The 16415-nt window shown below is 41.2% G+C and overlaps 2 protein-coding genes across 2 annotated transcripts in view; one reads left to right on the forward strand and one right to left on the reverse strand.

Moving 5' to 3' along the window:
* EIF3H (eukaryotic translation initiation factor 3 subunit H) overlaps nt 1–16415 on the reverse strand; it is a 102191-nt gene that overhangs the window by 70550 nt on the left and 15226 nt on the right. Inside the window, exon 2 of the mRNA XM_080647076.1 lies at nt 3417–3573. Coding sequence (XP_080503202.1) covers nt 3417–3573 — 157 coding nt within the window. The remainder of the gene's footprint in view (nt 1–3416; nt 3574–16415) is intronic.
* LOC308236842 (large ribosomal subunit protein eL32-like) lies at nt 12493–12931 on the forward strand (the record flags this gene model as incomplete). The annotated part of the gene is made up of 1 exon (XM_080646954.1): nt 12493–12931. The coding sequence occupies exon 1, from the start codon at nt 12524–12526 to the stop codon at nt 12929–12931; it is 408 nt and encodes a 135-aa protein (XP_080503080.1). The 5' UTR covers nt 12493–12523.

Consider the following 16415-nt stretch of genomic DNA (forward strand, 5'->3'; position numbering starts at 1 on the left):
TATCTAATCACAAGTCTGAAACCATGAATTCATTGCCTTTCTTCCCTATTATCTATATATAGACAGTTCCCCTAAACAGCGTCAATTCAATATGTAGGGGTTTTCTTAAAGGAAAAAAGAATTTAAATTAAAGCAAATACTACCTATTCTTATACTTTCCAGATGTACCAGTGAAACAAACATCCAGTAATAGTGACATTTTAATTACACTGCCCACAATACATTCTGAACTCAGTCAATGTTAAGGGAAACATGTAGAAGAAATAAACAACCAACAAAAGGTCATCAATTAGTGATGAAAAGAGAGAATTAGCACCTTATTCTTCAATCTAATAGAGGGAAAAGAAGAAAAAACTGTATATACAAAATAGCTGATCAAAATTTCTTAAAGGGTCAGACATTTAAAAATTCAGGCTTGGTGCCCATATGGTCTCTGTCACAAGTACTCAACTACCCCACTGTAACAGAAACGAAGCCACAGAAAATAGAGAAATGAATGGACATGACAGTGTTCCAATAAAACGTTACATGTAAAAGCAGGTCCAAGAATTCTAATTTGCCAACCCCTAATTTAAAACATCTCACTGTTGGACCATAGGTTTAAAATTTATACTTTACTTGAGGTACAAAAACAAATTTAATTTAAAAAAAGAAGAAAAAGGTAAGCAACTCAAAATACATAAACACTAAAATTATGAAATAGTTGGTGAATATTTTACTTCCACAAGGGAGAAGACAGAAGAAAAGATCCTTCCCTGAATCTGGTGGGCCCGTTGGTGCTTGCAAAGCCTTGAGAAGGTTGCCCCTTCTCTGGGCCTCAGTTTCCTCACCTATAAAATTAAGCCAAGGCACGCGCTTCCTACACAGAGAGGTAGAAATCAATGAGAAAATAAACACTGCCCTAGCCAGTGTCGCTCAGTTGGTTGAGCGTCATGCACAGAAATGTCTCAGTTTTGATTCTTCGTCAGGGCACATGCCCAGGTTGTCAATCAATATTTCTCTCTCACATCAATGTTTCTCTCTCTCTCCCCCTCTCCTTTCCTCTCTCTCTCTCTAAAAAAATTAAATAATAAAGATATATTTTTAAATAAATAAAAATAAACATCAAGTGCTAGCCCAGTGCTTGCTCAACAACCAAAACAACAAAAAATCATTCCCTGGCCCACCTGGCATGGCTCAGTGATTGAGCATCGAGCTATGAACCAGGAGGTCACAGTTCGATTCCCAGTCAGGGCACATGCCTGTGTTGCAGGCTTGATCCCCAGTGTGGGATGTGCAGGAGGCAGCCAATCAATGGTTCTCTCTCATCATTGATATTTCTATCTATCTCTCCATCTTCCTTCCTCTCTGAAATCAATAAAAATAATAATAAAAAAAGCTCTACTTCTTTCAGAGCAAACTTTAAAAAATTATTTAAAAAAATCATTCCCTGAAAATATTAGTTTGAGCTGGCACAAAATAACAGAAAAGCAGTAAGCAAAACAATGGGTTTTTAGCATAAGTTAAAATAACATGTAAAAGTATTCTATTCCAGGATATACCCATACAATAGGAAAATTTAGGGGGGTATATGGAGTTCTCACACTTGTTGATTTCAAAACATATTACAAAGCAACCAAAACAGTATAATCTATATATATAAAAGCCTAAGTGACCATCGCAACCAAACGGACGACTGAACAGGCTGCGTGGGGCGACCAGGCTGGCAGGGGGGTTAGTGAGGGGCGACCAAACGACTAAGCAGCAGGCTGCGTGGGGCAACCAGGCCCGCAAGGGGGGCAGTGAGGGGCAACTAGGCTGGCAAAGGGGGGCAGTGAGGGGTGACCAGGCCGGCAGGGGGAGGATGGGGGGTGAGGGGCAGTTGGGGGCGACCAAGCCAGCAGGGGGGGCAGTAAGGGGCGACCAGGCCGGGGGGGAGGGGAGAGCAGTTAGGGCAACCAGGCCAGTGGGGGGGCAATTGGGGGCGACCAAGCCAGCAGGGGGGGGCAGTAAGGGGTGACCAGGCCAGCGGGGGTGCAGTTAGGGGCGATCAGGCAGGCAGGCAGGTGAGCAATTAGGAGCCAGTGGTCCCGGATTGTGAGAGGGATGTCCCCCAAGGGGTCCCAGATTGGAGAGGGTGTAGGCTGGGCTGAGGGGACACTCCCCCCCCCCATGCACGAATTTCATGCACCGGGCCTCTAGTCCTATATAATAAAAGAGTAATATGCAAATTGACCGAACGGCAGAACGACCGGTAGCTATGACATGCACTAACCACCAGGGGGCAGACGCTCAACGCAGAGTAGTCAGTGCGCTCCATGGGAGCACCGCTCAGCCAGAAGCCAGGCTTACGGCTGGCGAGCGCAACAGCGGTGGCGGGAGCCTCTCCCACCTCTGCTGCAGGTGGGAGATAAGGAGCAAGGGGTCCTGGACTGTAAGAGCCCCGGACTGCAAGAGGGATTATCTTTAATACCACCTAAGCTGGCAGGCGGACATCCCCCGAGGGGTCCCAGACTGCAAGAGGGCACAGGCCAGGATGAGGGCCTCCCCCACCCCCAGGGCATGAATCTCGTGCACCAGGCCCTCTAGTACTAGCATAAGAGTCCTAGAAAAAAATACGAGGGAAGAAGCATCATAACATTGGTCTTGCAATGATTTCTTAAATAGTATAGCAAATGCAAAAATAGACAAGTTGAATTACATAAAATTAAGAAACTTCTATGCAGCAAAGGAAACAATCAACAGAATGAAAAAACAATCTATGAAATGGGAGAAAATATTTGCAAACCATATATATGATAAGGCATTAATATTTTGCAATAGAAAAAGAACTCATTCAACTCAACAACAAAAACTCCTATAAAATGAGCAAAGAACTTGAATAAACATTTCTCCAAAGAAGTCATACAAATAGCCAAGAAACATGAAAAGATATTCAACATCACTGTCAGGGAGATTTTCCACTACATTTTTAAAAAATCTTTAGATTATCGCCCTTGGCCTTTGGTAAGTTTTTAAATATTAGCCTTTGCCAAGAAAGCAATTACACCTATAGCACAAAACTGAAATGCTCGAAAATAATCTTTCTGAAAAAGAGAGCTCAACTCATTTCTTCATAAACTTTGTCAAAATACCATAGAAAAAAATGGATGTTGGACACATAATGATGATTCCTGTGCTTCACAATGTAAAGCTCCTATCCAAACTACTAAAATAAGAAGCACAAATTCCAAGTAAGTAAAGGCTAAACTAATGAAGTTTTTTATATGCATCCTCATTTCAGAGAATTTGTATAATTTTTTTAAAAAACTCAGAAATCAAGTGAACTAGGCCACCCTGATAGATTATTAATTGTATTAATAATCAAATGTTATAGTGTGAATTGTATTAACCTTTAGTGTGCATTGCAAAGATATATTTGAGATGAGTATGCTTACCTTCATCGAAGTCAGCATCATCTTCCGTGTGCTGGGGGAAAGGAAAGCAGTTGGTGATTTCAAGCCGATCTTCTACAACCAGGCCCAAAAGCACTCCTTGAACCACCTCAGTGCCTTGTCCTTCTTCTTGATAATGTTTAATTATCTTTAATACCACCTAAAAGAAAATATAGAAACAAGCTTATACACCATTCTTATAGTTTACATTTCCTTTATTTCAAAGAAAATATAAATCATACTAGTGGGTTTCAAAAACCACAAAATTATACAATAGGACTAACCAAATTTCTTACAAATCATTTCCTTTACCCTTACACAAACAATAAAGTGCACGTAGTCTAAATGTACATCTGAAACTCCTCGAGTTTGAAGACATGTCAAAAACATCCTCATGCAGCACTCAAGCCTTTCAGGTCAAGGCTCCTGAGGGTCTGGCATCCAGGAGTTCTTTCAGTCTAATCAAACAATATCACCTTGACCTGAAGTTATTACAGAGGAAATGATCCTGTTAACTTCCTGACAGAACCATCAATAAGACAGAAGAAAAGACTTCAATTATCTGAATGCCTGAAAGCAGAACTGTTCCTCTTACAAGTTCTCAACATCTCAAGATGGTTCCTGAACAGAGCATCTCACTAGTCAGAGGAAGCAACAACAGAAACATGTAACAAAGAAGGATCCGATTGGCAACAGAGAGTACAAAGCAAAATCCAAGACTCCAACACTACCTCATTTTCCTCAAACAGAAAGATACACCAAATAACCTCTAAGGATAAAATAAACAACTCTTATATTTCCTGTAATATTTCTATAAAGATAAGGAGGTAACCACTGTACCATTGAACAAGTAAATGTTCACAGTAACAGTAACCATCTATACTAATAAAAGGGTAATATGCAAATTGGTCAGGACACCCTCACAGTAATGATGGATCAGCAGTCTGCATGGGGCGAAAAGGCCAGCAGGGGGGTTAGTGAGGGATGATCAAACGACTGAACAGCAGGCTGCGTGGGGTGACCAGGCCAGCAGGGGGGTTAGTGAGGGACAACCAAATGACTAAACAGCAGGCTGAGTGGGGCAACCAGTCCGGCAAGGGGGTTAGTGAGGGACGACCAAACGACTGAACAAGCAGGCTGCATGGGGCAACCAGGCTGGCAGAGGGGGACAGTTGGGGGTAACCAGGCCGATGGGTGGGGGGGGGGGGGCAGTTGGGGGTGATCAGGCTGGCGGGAGGGCAAAGTTGGTGGCAACCGGGCCGGCAGGGGGGGCAGTTGGGGGCAACCGGGCCAGCAGGGGGGGAGCACTTGGGAGCGACCAGGCCGGGGGGGCAGTTAGGGGCGATCAGGCCAGCAGGCAGAGGCAGTTAGGGGTGAGCAGTTAGGAGCCAGTGGTCCCTAGGATCGGGCCTAAACTGGCAGTCTGACATCCCCCGAGGGGTCCCGGATTGGAGAGGGTGCAGGCTGGACTGAGGGGACCACCCCCCGTGCACAAATTTCGTGCACCGAGCCTCTAGTCCTATATAATAAAAGCATAACATGCTAAGTGTCCAGTTGTCTGGTCATCCATTCAACCAATCAAAGCGTAATATGTTAATGATATGCTAAGGCTGCTCAACTGACTGCTATGACGTGCACTGACCACCAGGGTGCAGTCATTCAGTCGACCAGTCACTATGACATGCACTGACCACTAGGGTACAGATGCTCCAACTAGTAGGTTAGCTTGCTGCTGGGGTCCGGCCATGCCCTGGAGCCCTCCAGCAGTCCCTCTCCGGCTGGCCAACCTCCCGCATTCCTCTCCGGCCCCAATCGTGCACCAGTGGGATCCCTCGGCCTGGCCTGTGCCCTCTCGCAATCCAGGACCCATTGGGGAATGTCGGAGAGCCAGTTTCGGCCCAATCCCACTTAATGCAGGAGCTGCCCCCTGGTGGTCAGTGCATTCCCACAGGGGGAGCGCCGCTCAGTCAGAAGCTGGGCTCACAGCTGGCAAGCGCAGCAGCAGCGGCGGGAGCCTCTCCTGCCTCCGTGGCAACACTAAGGATGTCAAACTGACAGCTTAGGGTGCAGGCCGGGCTGAGGGTCACCGCCCCCCCGAGTGCACGAATTTCATGCACCAGGCCTCTAGTTAATAATAAATCCTAAAATGTGAGGTGCTTAATATATGTAAAGCGCTTTGAATAGTGTTCTCCTCCCTCCTCCCTCCCCTTCACTCTCTCTAAAATAAATAATCAATGGAAAAATATCCTTGGGTGAGTATAAATTTAAAAACAAACAAGAAGTCTTCTACTTAAACACTGCCTCAATTTTAACAAAAATGAATTTTAAAAGGATTGAAGGAGGAGCAATGTAACCAAACAGCACAGCAACTTGATATGCCTGCCTACAGTCAATACAACTTTATCAGCATCAATAGAAGTACAGTGCTCCCAGAGGAATTATCTCATTTTGCAGCATAGCTGACCTGTTAATATTCAGTTCTCTACTATGACCAAAAAGTCAGTACCCAAATGAGAAATGAGAAAAGCACAGTGGTTTCACTACCTAGCAAAATCAGTGAGTATGAATAAGTACACACAGAAAAGGGTAATTATAAGACAGAAAGCTTAAAACCCTGTGTGGAAGATAAGTCAATGAATTAAAATTTCTCTCCAGAGTAGGGACAATCACAATGAGCACTTTCCAAATACTGAGGCACCAGAGGATGTGTCTTAGAACAGCGGTCGCCAACCGGTAGTCCGCGGACCACTGGTGGTCCGTGAGGTCCAAAAGGTTGGGGACTGCTGTCTTAGAAGGCAAGCTTAGGACCACAGGTGACCGTTTCAGGAAAGAAGTTTTCCACTTTAAGGATGAATTCTCTCTAGCATTTGTGGCTGTCCAAAATAAAAAGCCTTCAGGAAAGGCATGATGAGCACTAATTTCCAACTAGAGCAGGCGTCCTCAAACTACGGCCCGCAGGGCACATGCGGCCTGCTGAGGACATTTATCCGGCCCGCCGGGTGCCGCTGCCTGTCCTGCTTAGCAGCCGACTCGTCCCGGGCCCACAGTGCACATAGGAATTTGTTCATAGTTTTGTTTTTTTTTAAACTATAGTCCGGCCCTCCAACGGTCTGAGGGACAGTGAACTGGCCCCCTGTTTAAAAAGTTTGAGGACCCCTGATAGAGTATATATGATCTTGCCATTTTAATATAATCGGATGAAATAAAGCATTCTTGGGGGGGGGGGTACCATTTTTATCAAAACTAAGCTGACATTCTTCAATCTGACACTTTATGGCCTTCCTATTTCCTACATACACTAAAAATCTCAATTCTTTTGTTCCAAAATAATGTGGTGGAATTATATTACAAACTTGAGAGATGTTCAAAAGAAATCCCTGATCAAAAGTAACTAATTGACATACAGGCAGGGCTTTTAATATTCTATGTAAATAACCAGAAATTTACTGTATACATAAAAATGTTCCATAGATTATGGGTACTTATAAGTGACGGAACCAATGTTCTGCTCATGAAGAGATGCTTTACTCACCTGTGCATACCACAGGTACTGGCACTTAAAAGATATTCAAAATACATTTGCTGAAGGAATGAATGGTAAACATTTATCGATCATTTATGTTATGTCAAGCAGTCCTCTATCTTGCATGCAATGACTCAAATAATTCTTATAAACACTCTATGAAGTCAGTAATATTATTTTCCCATTTATTTGACAGATAAGGAAATAGGTAATCTAACAGGTTAAATCAGAAAGGTGATCTCACTTCTGACTCCAAAGTACTTTTAGTTACAGCAGTTCACAATAAATGAGTAACTTTAAGTGTCCCATAAGTGTTTATAATAAGAAGGCTGAAACAGATAGAATGCAGTGGCAACAGGTGTGGAAGAAATCCCTGTAACTAGGTGGCAGAAGCAGCACTTTGTGCATGAAGTAGTTCAGTGTCGGGTTACAGGGTGAGGGAGTAAGACAGACAATAGGGAATGGTGCTGGAGGTCAAATTTGTCCTGCCCTAATCACTGGAAGTCAAGTAGCATCAGCAGGAAACCTCCATTAGTTGCAAGAATGCAATGCAGCTTTTAATCATCACCAGCACTATTCTCACAAGCCACAAGATGGGAATGTTCTGTCACAAAAGTCCCCTTTCTGTCCTGCTCCATGTCTTTTTTCTCCCTCCAACCAATCATATGCCTCTATCCATAAAACAGTGCTAACACTTTTAATTAATCTTGTTTATTGATGCCATGCTGCTTGTTCTTACTTAAAAATAGATATATGGAAAGCTTAATAGTTGTCCAAAACAAAAACATGCTCCTTTATTATATTTTGTTTATAAAGTGTCACAAATGATTCCACATACTCAGAAGCTTCATAACAGCACTTGTTCTCAGCTTATCAAAATGACCTGAGGAGCCTTAAATGAAGAGGGGTCTTACAGTCATCAGTATTTAAAAAACAAAACAAACAAAAAGAAACTGATGCTGATCCCAATCTCTGAAACTCAGAGTTAACTGATGTGAGCTGGGACTCCTATATTGTTTTGTTTTTCTTTTTTTCGGGGGGGAGGGGATTCCTTCCTATTTTTGGTTTTCGATTCTGCAGATGATTCTAAAATTCTACTTCATTCTAATTTTTTCTTTAAATATATTTTTATTAATTTCAGAGAGGAAGGGAGAGGGAGAGATGGAAACATCAATGATGAGGGAGAATCACTGATTGGCTGCCTCCTGCACACCCCATACAGGGGATGGAGCCCGCGACCTTGGGCATGTGCCCTGATCAGGAATCGAACCATGACCTCCTGGTTCCTTCTTCCAGGAACCATGACCTCCTGATGCTCAACCACTGAGCCATGCCAGCTGGGCTTCATTCTAACTTTTAATGAGAGTATGGACCAGCCTTCCTTTTCCGTTTTAACTCCTCAGGTGATTACAATGCACATAACTAGTTGAAACACAACTTTCCTTTCCTGTTTTAAGACTCCCTGTGTTGCTGAAAAGTGAGTACACTGAGAAATACAGGCATAAAAGTGAACATTTTATTTATAAAAGCATAAATATTACCCCCTCATGAGCGGTACTCAAGCCCTTGGAAGAATCTCCACAGTATAGAAATGAGAGGAAAAGTGCTGCTGCAACCCATCTGAGAAGCATTCAAGTGTCCCATAGCAAAGACTTAGGCATCATGGCTTGACCCATATTTAACACTGCTTTTGAGTTAATGCTGACCAGGTTCCTTTATCCTATAAAAGTGTGGGTAAATAAAGATCTTTCTATAAATTATGCTTAAAGGAATGGAAACTGAGCAGCAGAACCTTAAATTACCAAATTCTTCTACACCTCCCAAACTGTCATAGTCTGGCTCTAAATGCTTATTACCCTACCTGATTTGCCCCAAAGAGTATTGTTCTATGAACAGGTCAGCTGTCTCTAGAACTGTCTCCAGCTTTGAGGTTTATACATTCTCAGGCTGGGCGGGTCTTAGCAAGGAATCCCAACTTGCAAGATAGTAAACAGATGTCCTGTCTGCTGAAATTACCCAAGAGGAACCAATTTTTTCTATTATTATTATTATTCAGTGCAGACAATTTGAAAGAGCAAAGCAGACTATTTTGTAATTTCTAAGGAACACATTATTTTTTAAAGTGTCGGGCTTTTTTCAAAGACTACATACAAGCAACAAAAGATTTCACTTCTAAGACAGAAAGTGTTCTCGATATTATAAAATAAATACAAATAATAACGTAAAATATCCAAATTAATTATACCAGAATAAACCTAAAATCTGAGTTAATAAGCATGATGAGTAAAATTTTCCATCCTCCCTAAAAAGGAACATTTATCAGAATCACTAAGACCTTTCTACCAAAATCGTATCAAAAACTTTCACATACCAAGGAACAATTTAAATCTGGCCAAAATAAAAACTATGCTGTCTGATGAATTAGAATAATTTTCTATCAAACATGATGTCTACAAAAACTAGTTACTACAGAAATATTTGAAAGGCCTGCCCAGAATCACCAGAATTCTGCTATTTTCAAATTCTTTTGTTCACTCTTTAATACATTCATCTAGCTATTTACTTGCTGAGTGACTTTGAAGGCTAGTTACTTCTGCCAGGCCCTGGGAAAATGAAACTGAAACACATAAGGCCTTTGCTATCACAGGCTCATATTTTAGAACAGCAAGTCACAGAGCCCCTCTATCACTCTTAAAAATTATTGAGGATCCGAAAGAACTTTTATATTGATATTTACATATTAGAAATTCAAACTAAAAAATGTTCAAAATATTTATTTAAAAACAACAATAACAAATGCATTGCATGCTAACATAAATTATATTTTATGAAAAATAACTATTTTCCAAAACATAAAAAACTAAATCTGGATACAAAATTGGCATTGTTTTGCATTTTTGTAAAACATTTATATTTCAAGACATTTTAATCAGGACAGATGACATTGTTTTACATTTTTAGAAGTCCTGTTAATCCTATCCTATCTAATAAAAGAGTGATATGCAAATTGACCATCACTCCAAGACACAATATGGCCGCCCCCATGTGGTCAAAGATGGCTGCACCCATGTGGACACAAGGTGGCTGCCACAAGATGGCCTGCAGGGGAGGGCAGTTGGGGGTGACCAGGCCAGCAGAGGAGGGTAGTTGGGGGTGACCAGGCCGGCAGAAGAGGGCAGTTAAGGGTGACTAGGCCAGCAGGGAGGGCAGTTAGGGGTGACCAGGCCGGCAGAGGAGGGCAATTGGGGGAGACCAGGTCAGCAGGGGAGGGCAGTTGGGAGGGACCAAGACAGCAGGGGGGGCAGTTGTGGGGGACCAGGCCTGCAGGGGAGGGCATTTGGGGGGGGGGACCAGGCCTGCAGAGGAAGGCAGTTGAGGGGGCGGGGGGAACCAGAACAGCAGGGGGGGCAGTTATGAGGGACCAGGCCTGCAGGGGAGGGCAGTTGGGGGGGACCAGGCCTGCAGGGGAGGGCAGTTAGGGGTGACCAGGCCAGCAGGGGAGGGCAGTTGGGGGTGACCAAGCCTGCAGGGGAGGACAGTTGGGGGCAACGAGACTGGCAGGGGAGGGCAATCATGGGTGACCAGGCCAGCAGGGGAGGGCAGTTAGGGGCAATCGGGCCAGTTGGGGAGCAGTTAGGCGTCAATCAGGCTGGCAGGGGAGTGGTTAGGGGGTGATCACGCTGGCAGGCAGAAGCGGTTAGGGGCAATCAGGCAGAGGCAGGCGAGCGGTTGGGAGCCAGCAGTCCTGGATTGTGAGAGGGATGTCCGACCGCCCGTTTAGTCCTAATCCACCGGGATCGGGGCTAAACGGGCGGTCGGACATCCCCCAAAGGGGTCCCAGATTGGAGAGGGTGCAGGCTGGGCTGAGGGACACTGGGGACACCCGCCCTCCTCCCCTCCCCCATGAATGAATTTCGTGCACCAGGCTTCTAGTCCTATATAATAAAGAGAGGAATATGCAAATATGCTAATTAGCCATTACGCCCTGAGGCGCAACAACCAAGCGCATCACAACCAGATCACAGATCAGTAGGAGGGTGGGTCATCAAGGTACAAGCAGGCTTCGGAGAGCTACAGGAGGGGGCAGGGCAACACGCTATTGGGAAGGGGGGCGCAGGGGGAGCCACAGGAGGGCTGGGCAGTGGGAGGAGAGCTACTGGAGGGCGGCAGTGACCTACTGGCACACGGATTCATGTACAGGGCTACTAGTTTCTAATAAAAGACAACTGGATTCTCATCTACTTCTGCATTCAATCTTTTATATCACACATCATGTAGCATCTGGAAACCTCCATTAAACACTGACCAAAGAATGAGTAAAAATGACAATGTTTAAATATTACCATAAAAATAGTTTTCACCTCAGACACCCTCTCTAAGAATGTTGGGGAATTCTCTCACTTTAAGAACCACTATTCTAGAATGGCAATTATGAAAATTAATGTGATTACAGACTGCGAAAAGCAATATGAAGAAAACTAAAAAGGGGAATGCAAGGGAAGTAACCATTAGGAGCATGATGGGGGAAGGCCTCTCTCTGAGATAACAACTAAGCAGAGAACTAAAGAACAGGGGGTCAGCCTACAAAGACCTGGTGAAGAAATTATTTGCCAACTATGGATTTTAAGTAACCGTTTAAACAAATATACTCGTATCTGCTTTTCATAAAGTACACAAGTTATACTTTAAGGGAACAAGGAGGCCTAGGGATGGATGAACACTAAGATGGCGAGTAGTACATTTCATGTTTTTACCAAAAGCACTGGTACATAATAAACCCAATCTACTGGCAGAAACAATTATGTCTTAAGATATAATTACCTGATTCAAGACTAGCAATTTTACATAACTTTTGTTGATGAATTATGAAACACTATATATATATATATATACACACACATATATACACACACATACATACACACACACACACACACACACACACACACATAAAGTCCTTTCAGGAAAGGTTTACCATGGCTTTTAATCAGCAATAATACCTCTAAAAAGTGACAGGGTCAATCTTTACCTGGCAAATTTTATAAGCTACCACCCAAAATTCTTCTAATAAAGGTAGAAGAATTTAACTCTCTTAAAGGTAGAAGAAAAGTTCAGAGTTAAAAGTCAACTATTTAAGAAATACATATGAAACCTTCAGGCTTTGAAAAATGCCAATTCGAAGTACTTTAACCTTGTCTACGCCTGTGTCCTGTAGAAATGTTGAATAAACTGCATTTGTAAAATGTTTAAACAGAGAATCAACCAGGCTAGAAGAGGAAATACCCAAGCACTAACCCTGCGAGTTAATGCAGCACTGCACAGAGGAACATCTTGCATAGGTATAATCCCCAAGAGCTAGGAGCTGGGTTGCAACCCAATCTCTGTCCTGGGTCTGGAGATGAGGTTTTGAACTTGCCTAAGTCAAGGAAGTGAAAACTGAGACTCTTCCAAAAAGCTAGAGCTCCATGAAAACTGTTGATGAAAAGGCAGAAAACAATCATTTCAATAGCTTACAGTTAAATATAAACTTACTGCTCTCTTCCTCGGCGCTGCCTACAGAGGTGGCAGCCATCTCCTACTCGGCAGCATGGCTGCCCTCAGACCCCTCGTGAAACCCAAGATTGTCAAAAAGAGGACCAAGAAGTTCATCCGGCACCAGTCAGACCGATATGTCAAAATTAAGCGGAACTGGCGGAAACCCAGAAGCATTGACAATAGGGTGCGTAGAAGATTCAAGGGCCAGATCTTGATGCCCAACATTGGTTATGGGAGCAACAAGAAGACAAAGCACGTGCTGCCCAGTGGCTTTCGGAAGTTTCTGGTCCATAAGGTCAAGGAGCTTGAAGTGCTGCTGATGTGCAATAAATCTTATTGTGCTGAGAATGCTCACAACGTCTCCTCAAAGAACCGCAAAGCCATTGTGGAAAGAGCAGCCCAGCTGACCATCAGAGTCACCAATCCCAATGCCAGGCTGCGCAGCAAAGAAAATAAATAGACAGATTGTGTACACATTGTATTTGTGTTAATAAAATCATAAAATTCTGCCAAAAAAAATTAAAAAAAAATATATAAACTTACTGCATAATCCAAATTCCTATTCCTAGGAATTTACCCAAGAGAAGTAACATATCCAAACACAGAGATATTCACAAATGTTTATAGTAGCATTATTCATAATAACAAAAAATGGAAAGTAATCCAAGAGTCTATCAAATGTAGATGGATAAACAAACTGCAGTATACTCATTCTACGGAATACTACTCAGTAATAAAAAGAACAAAATACCAATATAATGACAGGAATAAAATCTCAACATTATACTAAGTGAAAAAAGTCAAACAAAATGCTACCTACTATGATTTCATTTATATGGGATTCTAGAAAAGGCAAAACTGCTAAGTGGCAGCCTGAGAAGAAGGTAAAAGGGAGGTACTAACTAAAGGGCATACTCTTTAGGGTGAGGCGACTCTTTTATTTTATATCTTGATGTGGTAGCAATTATACAATTATTTACAACTATTAAAGTGCATCATAATGTACATTTAAGATGAGTGGATTTTATTGTGTACAAATACTTAACTCTAAAAGATTGCCCACACTTTAGTCTGTCTAATGAAGGAATATTTATATGTGTACCCAATCCCAATTTCATTCTCAATGTTCAAAGATCCCTGGAAATACTATAAGGATCTAAGTTAAGTTCCTACATTATATTCCTACATTATGTATAATATATATCTATATATAACACAAGTTTATAATAACAAGCTTTTAATAGGCCTCGGTAATCAAGTTAAATTGTATCGTTTTTTAGAAATCAAAGAAGTATAACTTTTAGAATTTTTCTATTATTTTAATGTATTTTAAAATTTAATATAACTACATAATTAATAGACCATTTCAATTACCTAGAAAAACCTGCTATATAAAATTAATTCACTAGAAAAAAAATGTTTAACCCTCCCCCACTAAAAAGATATGGTTAAAAGAAACAATTCACATTACCCAAAGTTCTACATTAACAAGTATACTCAAAGTGTATAAGTACTAAAAGCGAACATTCAAACCTGAAGGCCACAGATGAGCTTCAAGAGTTCTAAGAACCTCTTAAAATCATATGCAATATTATGTGTCTTTGTACATAAGGGCATTTTCCTGGGTGAGGAAGAGAGGGAGGTTTGTTGCATTCATCAGATTCCCAAAGAGGCCCAAGACAAGGGATTAGAAAGGGCTTTAAAAATTAATAGTGCCGAAACCGGTTTGGCTCAGTGGATAGAGCGTCGGCCTGCGGACTCAAGGGTCCCGGGTTCGATTCCGGTCAAGGGCATGTACCTTGGTTGCGGGCACATCCCCAGTGGGGGGTGTGCAGGAGGCAGCTGATTGATGTTTCTCTCTCATCGATGTTTCTAACTCTCTATCCCTCTCCTTTCCTCTCTGTAAAAAAATCAATAAAATATATTTAAAAAAATAAAAAAATAAAAAAATAAAAATAGTAATAAGAACCTATTATATACATGCAGTTATGTTTTTATGTTTTTGTATACAAGAATGGTGTGGAAGGACATACTTTTTCTTTTATGAACCTTTGTATTATTTACTTATAGTAAGCATGTATTTGTTTTCAATTCAAAAAAACACCAGATAAAGGAAAAAAAGGAAAAGATTTTTAAATACAGCAATCACTGCAATTTACTGCATGGAATTTCACAAAGAACAAATTAATATAATTTCCTTTTTTTGATATTCCTACTGAGTTGACAGCATGGTGTGGCTGTATCTTGATTTTAGCATATTCTTTTGGGTATGTTAAAAAAATATGAGCTGAATAAGTAGCTCTGAAAAGACGACAAAAAGAGAAAATCTACACACTGCAAGCCTGAGCACCTGCTGACTTTAAATTCTTATCTCTTGTTGATATGGTTACTCTTCAACTATTGAAATTTGCTACTGCACACATATATACAAATTACCATAAAATATGTATATGTACACACTATCAGGGGAATATAGATTGGTTTTTAACAAGCAGAGATATCTGTTTAAGAGAAGCCTAACATAAGCCAATTATAAATCAGCAAACTATGAACTCAAACTTTGTGCAAACTGATAATAAATCTTCACCAGGAAAAGCAGCAGGTTTCCCATCATCCTTGAAATGCATATAAAAAGGACGTTGAAAACCAGTAAAATTATTAGAGACAAAGTAATTTTATATTGTATAATACCATCTATCATTTTTAGCCTTCCTTTATAAAGCTGAGTTCATTAAGAATGCTGAGAGATTGCAACCTGTATGGTGCACCTAGCAAATACTGACTCTACTTGTTCATCTTTTTAAAAAACTCACAGATGAAGAAATGCTGAAACTATTAAAACATTTTACCACTAAAACTAATAAAAAAGAAAATCAAGTATTTTGTGATCACAATAGTATTTTATTTTTTTACATTTATTTTTTTCAATTTCTTTATTGATTAAGGTATTACATATGTGTCTTTATTCCCCCATTATCCCCCACCTCCCATTTATGACCCCACCCCCTTGTTGTCTGTGTCCATTGATTAGGCTTACATGCATGCATATAAGTCCTTTGGTTGATCTCTCCCCCTTACCTCCACCCTCCCCTACCTTCCCTGAGGTTTGACGTTCTGATTGATGTTTCTCTGTCCCTGGATCTACTTTTGTTCATCAGTTTATGTTGTTCATTATATTCCACAAATGAATGAGATCATGTGATATTTATCTTTCTCTACCTGGCTTATTTCACTTAGCATAATGCTCTCCATCTCCATATGATCCTATTAAATATTATTAGACTCTGGTTAGAGGAAGATGCGATTAGCTAAAATAGGTATGAAAATCCTATAGAGATAAGTCAGTCAGTAACTACCTATAGCATTATTGCAAGGATTAAAAAGTAATACATCCAAAGTACACAATGCATATTAAATTCTCAGTAAAAAGTTACAACTACTATTATTAGAATAAATATTCCATCTAACCTCCTTCACTCATCCAACCATCTATCCAACAAATATTTAGTGCGTGACTAGAATGTGCAAGATATGGCACTGAGACTTGTCTCCCACAACGTTCACAGTCTATTCCTCAAAGGATGTAACTTGTTAAATGCTTATTAAAAATCAACCACCTGACACCAACTTATATTTTTGTTAAAATTTATTAGTCATATCAACCTAAAGGGATTTAGGACATTTTAAAAATCTGTATTGCCCTAACCGGTTTGGCTCAGTGCATAGAGCATCAGCCTGCGGACTCAAGGGTCCCAGGTTTGATTCCGGTCAAGGGCATGTACCTTGGTTGCGGGCACATCCCCAGTGGGGAGTGTGCAGGAGGCAGCTGATCGATGTTTCTCTCTCGTCGACGTTTCTAACTCTCTCTCTCTCTCCCTTCCTCTCTGTAAAAAAATCAATAAAATATATTTTAAAAAAATAAAATAAAACTCTGTATTAAAAAG

The sequence above is a fragment of the Plecotus auritus genome, assembly GCF_963455305.1.
Source record: "Plecotus auritus genome assembly, chromosome: 11".
In the NCBI taxonomy this organism is placed as follows: Eukaryota; Metazoa; Chordata; class Mammalia; order Chiroptera; family Vespertilionidae; genus Plecotus; species Plecotus auritus.